Raw genomic sequence first — 7,823 nt, forward strand, 5'->3', positions numbered from 1 at the left:
CGCCCCCGAGCGCTCTGTGCCCCGGCGCGGCCCTCACGGCGCTGTCCGGGCCGGCGGCCCTCGTGCTGTCCTCCACAGCTGCCCTGCTCTGAGCGCTCAGGGCTCGCTCTTTAAAGCGAGGTGCTGCTCTCCGTTCCAGGGAAAGCGGAGAAGAAAAAATGGAAGGAAATGAAACTGCTGAAGAAACTGGAAAAACAGAGGATGCGGGAGCTGGCAGAAAAGCAAGCTGAGAAGCAGGAGGAGCAGGAGGACAAAGGTGATGCTGATGTGACCCGATGGGGAGGCCTGGGTGAAAAAGCTGGGAGAACTTCGTCATAAGGGTCTGTCAGTTTTACGTATGAATAGGAAGGGTGTTGCTCAGCTTTGTATATCTGATGTAGATTAATCCACACACGTAAACAGGCAGGAACACAATGCAGCAAGTGCTGCACAAGAGACCTTTCTTAAGAGAAAACCTGTGATTAAAATCTAAGAAGCAGAAGTTGCTTTTTTTTTTTTCCACCACAACTGCAGTTGAAGTAGTAAATAAAATGCTGTACATGCTGCTGTCACGCTGCGGCTCTCTTCTGATCACCCTCTGTTCCCCAGGGCGACACTACACGCTGAGCGTAGCCCTGCCAGGCTCCATCTTGAACAACGCCCAGTCGCTGGAGCTGCGGACGTACCTTGCGGGACAGATTGCTCGGGCATGTGCCATCTTCTGTGTGGATGAGATCGTAGTGTTTGACGAGCACGGAGAAGATGTAAAGTAAGGAGAAGCCATCTCGTTCTGCAGAAAGCATTCCCTCTTTGCTTTCTGTTTCTTCAATCTTTAATTAAACTAAAACCAGCAAAGAACTGCGTGTACCTCAAGCAAATGTTTGAACCTCTCTTAAATGCCAGGATTACAGGGAGCCCTTACACCACTGGACAAAGATGTTGAGTTAACTGCCCTGGCAACTAAGATCATTTATCCCAGCGTGGGGATGACAAAGCAGCAGGAGGTCAAGTTCTCCTGTACTCTTCAATCTTGATGTGGAGGGATGGGGTGGGCCTATATTCTTATGCAAGACCAATTTCTGTTCCTTCAGCTTTTCATCTGGACCTGCATGTGAGTTAACTGGCCAAGCCATGCAATCCTGTAGCATCCAGCTGCTGGGCTGTGTCAATACACAAATATTTAAAAAAAAAAAAAGTATTTGGCTTACAGAGAGTTCTAAATATGACTTGTTAACAGACTCTACTTCTATAATAGCACTTTTACAAGGTGGCCCATTTACTTCTAGGGAGTGGAGGCGGGGGTGTGCTGCCATTCTCAGATTAAGGGGAAGGGCTTGGTCTTCTGGACACCTGGCCATCTGGGGCTGTGCAGTCTCATGCTGAGTACACAGGCTGTTCTCTTTCTCTTTCAGGAGCGTGGAGGGGGACTTTGAAGGAATTGGGAGGAAGGGCAAGGCTTGTGTGCAGTTGGCTCGGATCCTGCAGTACCTGGAGTGCCCTCAGTAAGTCCACCGTGGTCAGACTGTGCGTCACATTTGCATCAGAACTGACTACCGTGGGTATCTCACACTAGAGGCTATGGGAGCAGAAGCCATATTCTGTTTATATTACATAATTATGCAGGAACACAGGAGATCAAATTGTTTCACATGCCTGGTTCAGAAGTTCAACTAAAAGAATAGCAGTGAATGCAGGATACAACCTGCATGATACATTAGAGGTAGATCAGGGACTTGAGGGAGCTAAGCATGCTTTTCTCTGTACTCAGCACCTTTAAGTCAGAACAGAACTAGAATTGAGGCTTGTATTCCTTAGAAACAACTGTTTCCACATTTGAACCTTCTCTGCTAACAGGTACTTGAGGAAATCCTTTTTTCCAAAACATGAGGATCTGCAGTTTGCAGGTAAGGATTCAGTTGTCTTTGTCCCAAGCAGCTGGCTCTCCCTTCCTGAGCTTTTGTTTTGTGTGGGATGCACAGAATTTAATAACTTCTCCCTGCTTCAGAGCACAAGTGAGCTGCTATGCTGAGGAATGATGGATCAGAGAGGGAGAGGGCAGCAGAACGGTTGTACTTGCACCTTTGGTCTCACAGTTTGTGTCCCCTCCTTAGCAGTTGCTTTCATCTGTGCTGTTCTAGGGCTCCTCAACCCCCTGGACAGCCCCCACCACATGCGGGTCGATGAGGAGGCAGAGTACCGAGAAGGCGTAGTGTTGGACCGGCCAACTAAGCCAGGCAGAGGCTCTTTTGTTAACTGCGGGATGAGGAAGGTACGTCTGTCTGTCTAACCCACAGATCCCAGAACAATTTTCCCTGTCTCTGGCAGATGGGAAGCAGGCAGGGTGGGTACTGCTGGGTTTCTGAAGGCCACAGCAGGCTAGTGCAGGGTTTAATGCAGTTGCTGTCTTGTCCCTTCTGGCTTGTTAATGTTTGAGGCTTCTTGAGTCTTGGTAAGTCTGCCCATTCCAGCACATCATTGTTCCACTGCTGGAGTTAAACCTTTGAGCAGCAAAGTAAGTCTCAGACTGCTGACTCAAGCGCCCTCAGCCTGCTCTGCACCGCACGCACCACAAAGGCCTTGATGGCAGAGCTCGTTTCAGCTCCAGGCCAGCACAGACCCCCACTCCCTTAGAGTTCCCTTCCTTCCCCACCTTCCCCAGTACTTCCAGAATGCCTGATGGTGACTGTCACTGCAGGAGGTGCAGATCGACAGACAGCTGAACCCTGGTCTGCGAGTCACCGTGCGCCTGGAGGAACCCCAGAAGCCAGGTAACCCGCTGCTCCGTTTGCATCTGTAAACTTCAGTCCTGCAGGAGTTGGTCCATCTGGACGACAGCCTGCTGGTGACTGAGGTTTGAAGGTACCCAACAGCTCTGCATGTTCCTTTCAGTCCACACACAATTTTAGTAACACCCTTACCACACCTCCCTAATTAACTGGAAAGAACTCTCAGTTATTTCACCAACAATAACCAGCCCAAACATACCTGCACGCTTTCCAGAACGTGCTCCAAAGGGCAGTTCTGGTTGTACCCTGTGAGAAACTGCCATATGTGGCTGGTCGCAGGGGTTGTTAATCCTTGCGATACTAATTATTCATCTGTTTGCCTCCCTTTCAGAAGCTAAAGTGCGGAAAGGCACCGTGGTGTCCTCGCACCACCCTCGGATGGTGTCGGGCTTGTACTGGGGTTACAGCGTCCGCCTTGCCTCCTGCCTGAGTAAGTGTTTACAGGAATTCTCCACTCTGCCATGTCTGTCTGGCTTCCACGCCTCTTTCAGGTCTACTGGCTGCACATCTGCTTACATTAACATCTCTTAGAAATCTTTTCTCTCCAAGACAGCTTACACATGCAGCTAGCAGCCACTTGGCAAATTTAAGGGCTCAAGCTAAGGGTGTGAATTGCCTGTCACCCACCAATACTCTGCCCTGTGCCTCCACTCACTGTTGTGCAGCAGGAGACAAGAGTTGGTGCTCTCCACCTCCAGCTAGTACATTTCCATTTCCACCATAACCTCCTCCTGCTCATTCACTTCAGAGTCAGAAGTGACATTTGAGCTCAAGAACCCTGTAAAATCTTTTTCCTCTTGAATGATTGGACCTCCCAGGAAAATCATAAACCATTAGTCAAGGAATGGCTCCCGGCAGTTGTTTGAGCTTTGAGGAAAAGGTGCTGTGGTTGAGAAAGTTGTCAGAGACTCCTGCAGCCAAGGGAGTTATGTAGGAGAGATTTCTTCTGTCTCCTGCTGCACTAGTGGCACTGAAAAACAATTCCCTCTGCTGCCCCCACTCACCTGTGGAGTCTTTAAGCCCGTCCAAAGGTGCAGCAAGGGCACCACATAACTAACCCTGTATTGCGTTTGTTTCCCAGGTGCTGTCTTTTCAGAGTGCCCGTTCAAGGAAGGCTACGATCTCTCTATTGGGACCTCGGAGCGGGGCAGCTCTGTGGACCAGGCCACTCTCCCCTCCTTCAGGTTTATGTCCTGCCTGCTTGGGCCCACTCAAGAGCCCCCATTCTCCCCTCCTTCAGATTCACATCCCACCTGCTTGACCCCACTCGGAGCCCCCAGCGAGGCCACCACAGGCAGCAAAGTTGCTGCATTGTGGCCTTGGTGTTCTCCCAGGCAGGAATCCTCATAGATACAAGTTCAGGACTTCCCTGCAGGCTCTCTCCTGTGCTCTGCTGCTCCCTTTTACACCAAGGCACATTCCTCTGCATTGAAGAAGCTGGGGCGAGTACCCCAGGACAATGCTAGTTCCTTTCCTGTCCTCCCCATTCAGGTGGTAGCAGGGACTGTCCCTTGGCCAAGTGCTGTGGGGCTTTGTAGGAGGCAGCTGCACTGGGCATTATCAGCGAGGGACACAGCTCCCTGCTTCAGGAGCACAGAGGAGCTTGAACACAGACCCCAGATACTTGAACAAAAGTAGTGAGTCTGCTTCCTGCAGATCAAGTTAAGAGAACTGTTGACATGCAGCCAGTTCTTAATCACTCGAATGTTCTAGGTACGTGTAAAGCTTGTAACATCTGCCTTGGTACAGAGGTAGGAGCCAGTCTCACTGCTCTGTCCCTGTGCTCTCCCCCAGGCATGCCCTTGTCGTGTTTGGAGGGCTTGAAGGCTTGGAAGCTGGAGTTGACGTGGACCCAAACCTGGAGGTCACCGACCCAAGTGTCCTGTTTGACTTCTACCTGAATACTTGTCCCAGCCAAGGCAGCAGAACCATCCGGACAGAGGTAGGGCAGGTGGCTGGTGGTCACAGTGGGACACGATGCCCGCATGCACAGAGCAGCTCGGGCAGTGACACAGCCCATGTGTGACTCCTCGGCAGAGCGCAGCTGGCTCGCCTCTTGCTGCTTGGAGAGCAGCGGTTCTGAGTGGTGCCTTGGTCTGTTCCAGGAAGCACTGCTGATCTCTCTGTCTGCGCTGAGACCCCACATCGACAAGGCTGTGAAGACACCCAGTGACAACTGAGGGAAGGAAAACCATTGACCTTGCCATCAGCTGAGGACTGCCTTAGGGAAGCAGCTGCTCAAAGGCGAAGTGCTGGGAAAATCCAACGTGACTAAAGCTGGCAGTGCTGCTCAACCAAGAGCCTGCCTGCTGGTGGGAGCAGCAGGTCTGGACCATCCTGCCCGCATGGCCCAGTGAAGGGGACAAGCCTGGCAGCAGACTGAGTTGCAGCAATTCAGAGTCTGGGGTGGGGAATAAAGCAAAATGGAACCACAGCTACCCTGAAGTCCATGTGCAGTTGTCTTGGGGTAGAGGAGGGCACTCAGGGGCCAGAGATCCTGCACACTCAGTGCTTCTGGAGCCAGGTGGCCTTCACACTTAAAGGAAATCAAAACCTAATCCTTATGCCAAGAAGCTGTTCCTGTCTCAGTCTGACTTCCCCTCATCCCTGCTTCAATTTCAAGGCTTCATCCTTCCCAGCAGCAGGAAGGGCTGGTGCTTCAGCTGGGCCTTAGTGCTAAAGCAATGAGCATAGCTCCTTACAGTTTGGCTCCATCTATATCTTAGGCTCTGCCTATAGTGAGCTTAAACAGGAAAACAGCTGGAAAAGTTGGTACTATCCTCCCCGTTCCTGCTGAGACATTCAGAGCTTTGGTACGAGCAGATAAGAAACAACCACTACTCTGGGTGTTCAAAGCTTTACTGCTAAAACCATCTCCTGAAAGAAAACAATCAGACAATCCTTTGGCCACAGAAAGGCAGGAACCTCTCCCCCTGCACCCATCTTGCTCCTGTCCTTCCCTGATAAATAGCAGAAATTCCCTTTGTGTCTTAATGAGCCACATGTAATTCAAAGGCAGCAGTTATAGGAGTATTCTCTGTGCTGCCTGTTAGGGGCAAATTCTACAGACCTGATAGGATGGCAAGTGCCTGGGAGCCTTGTGCATGTTAGTGTCACACAAAACAAGGGGAAGGGTAAAGAGAAGCATTGGTTTGATTCTTACTTCCCACATTTAAAATTGCCCAAGGAACAATTATTCTGGAGGTAACTGCTCAGTCCCTTCCCAGGAGATACCTTGATTCGTTTAAGTCGGGGTTCAGAGCTTGTTTCCAGCTGTGATGGCTTTCAGGTTACCTGTTCTCTTCAAGATATTTGGGACAAAGAGGAGCCCTGAGGCTCGCTCAATGCTCTCGATGGGAACCAGAAACCGTTCCAGGGGGATTTTCTCATCCACAGGGCTGTTGGGCATCACATACGAGCGCAACTCAATCTCCCCACTCTCCTTTTCCAGGATGAGCACCTTGAAGAAGTGGGTGGGAACAGCCACGTTGTTCTTCCCAATCACCTGGTACTTGACATACATCTTCCCATCGGCCTCCATCCTGCACCAACAGCAACATCCCATGTTACCTCCCAGTCTGGTGCCACACCTGCCCCCTCAGCCCTCCACCACCCCCCAAAGTGATCCCCCACCACACAGGGTGGCAGGGAGCAGCCCTACATTTGTGGTAGGGATGTAGAAACATTGCTGAAACAGACGCTGAGCTGTGTATTGGGTCTGCTCCCCCAGATTCCTTCCCTGCTCTCTCTTGTTGAAGAGATCTCAACATGAGACAGCTGCTCTTTAGCACCATGGGAAGATCTTTGCAAATAAAGTCATGCTCTTAAATGGAGAAACGGTCCATGAAATAAAACCTAAAAGTTTTATTCTGCAGGGAAGGGGTCTGCAGTCTAATTGTTAGTCTAATAATCTAGTAACCTACTGCTACTAGATTGTTAAGGACTGCAAACAAAAGTGACTTGGTTATGTTGTAGCTCAAGAAACCCACCTTTAATCATGAAATAACTGAATGGAAAATACACAACCTAATCCCACAGAAGTAGCTTTCCACAGAACCTCTGCACACAGCCGGTCTCACCTACTGAGTGAGGCCGCAGCAGCTCGCTCACGGTCCCAGCTTGGCCCTCGTGTTTACCTGGGCAGGTAAAGGGGTCCTGTGCAGACGTACACGTTCTTGTTTTTCCTCGCCAAGCTTCTGCTGTACTTCTCAAGGTTATTCCAGGCATTCTGGTTTAAATGAGGATTCTAGAAACAACCAGGGTGATACAGACAGCAAAGTCAGTCAGTGGGGAATTTCTTTACTGTTCAGAGTAACAACACCTACATTTTCTGTGACGTGTCTCACGGCATCCTGGGCACTTTCCAGAAGAGATCTCAGCTCTGGGCACTGTGCACGGCAAGGTCCTGGTTTGCACAGCCAGGAACAGAACCCGCTCGCCTCAGACCGTGATTTTTGCAAGCACCTGTCTGCCTGTTTAACTCTGCTCCTGCAACGAGCTGCACTGACCAGGGTCTCTCACGGCTTGAGAGGAGCGCGGAGGCAAGCAGGATCGCCACCGTTAAGTTTAGCAGGAATTACAGCCCCCCCCCAGAGTGACCTTGGCCTCTCTCTGCCCGAGCAAACCCCCGGAGGAGCCGAAGACGCTCCGAGGCGGTTTCCAGCAGGGAGCAGCGTTTGCCCTTGAGCACGGGCAGCTCCGCTCCCCGCCCTCCACCCGCGTCTCCGTGCTGCGGGTGCTACCTGCGGGGCGATGTTGCTGAGGTAGAAGGTGTCCCGCATGGCCTTCTGGCTCCATTTGTGGTTGGCGGCGGCCGCCAGGTGCCCGCGGTCGAAGCCGCTGCCGCGGTAGTCGGCGTTGGTGGCGCGGTGGTACTCGTGTACCGAGTCGTCCTCCTGGAAATCGCAGGCGGCGCGCTCGGAGGTGCCGCCGAGGGTCTCCCGGTTGAGCTGCTCGATGACCCACAGCGCGCTGCGGCTCCGCGGGTCGTAGCACAGCACGTAGGCCTCGCGGCTCCGCAGCTGCGCCAGCCCGGGCAGCCCGTACTTGGTCAGCTCG

General features: G+C 51.8%; 2 protein-coding genes across 3 annotated transcripts in view; one reads left to right on the top strand and one right to left on the bottom strand.

Annotated features, from left to right (window-relative positions):
• Nucleotides 1–7,823, top strand: part of SPOUT1 (SPOUT domain containing methyltransferase 1) — a 33,436-nt gene that overhangs the window by 17,256 nt on the left and 8,357 nt on the right. Inside the window, exons 2-11 of one of the 2 annotated variants that reach the window (XR_003399602.1) lie at nt 140–256; nt 589–748; nt 1,392–1,481; nt 1,834–1,883; nt 2,118–2,248; nt 2,675–2,747; nt 3,097–3,195; nt 3,847–3,949; nt 4,560–4,707; nt 4,871–5,032. Coding sequence is in view for 1 of the 2 variants with exons in the window: in XM_026860596.1 (XP_026716397.1) it covers nt 169–256; nt 589–748; nt 1,392–1,481; nt 1,834–1,883; nt 2,118–2,248; nt 2,675–2,747; nt 3,097–3,195; nt 3,847–3,949; nt 4,560–4,707; nt 4,871–4,945 (1,017 nt within the window). In the remaining variant the exon portion in view is untranslated. Of the gene's footprint in view, nt 1–139; nt 257–588; nt 749–1,391; nt 1,482–1,833; nt 1,884–2,117; nt 2,249–2,674; nt 2,748–3,096; nt 3,196–3,846; nt 3,950–4,559; nt 4,708–4,870; nt 5,204–7,823 lie in introns of those variants that run through there. The other variant, XM_026860596.1, reaches the window with a different exon arrangement.
• The window catches only part of ENDOG (endonuclease G), a 2,591-nt gene continuing 376 nt past the window's right edge, over nt 5,609–7,823 (bottom strand). The window contains exons 2-4 of the mRNA XM_026860669.1: nt 7,508–7,819; nt 6,902–7,011; nt 5,609–6,307 (exon numbers count right to left, since the gene is read on the bottom strand). Of these exons, the coding sequence (XP_026716470.1) occupies nt 6,022–6,307; nt 6,902–7,011; nt 7,508–7,819 (708 nt within the window). The 3' untranslated portion in view covers nt 5,609–6,021. The remainder of the gene's footprint in view (nt 6,308–6,901; nt 7,012–7,507; nt 7,820–7,823) is intronic.

This window comes from Athene cunicularia (assembly GCF_003259725.1).
Source record: "Athene cunicularia isolate RWA chromosome 17 unlocalized genomic scaffold, athCun1 chr17_part1, whole genome shotgun sequence".
NCBI classification, from domain to species: Eukaryota; Metazoa; Chordata; class Aves; order Strigiformes; family Strigidae; genus Athene; species Athene cunicularia.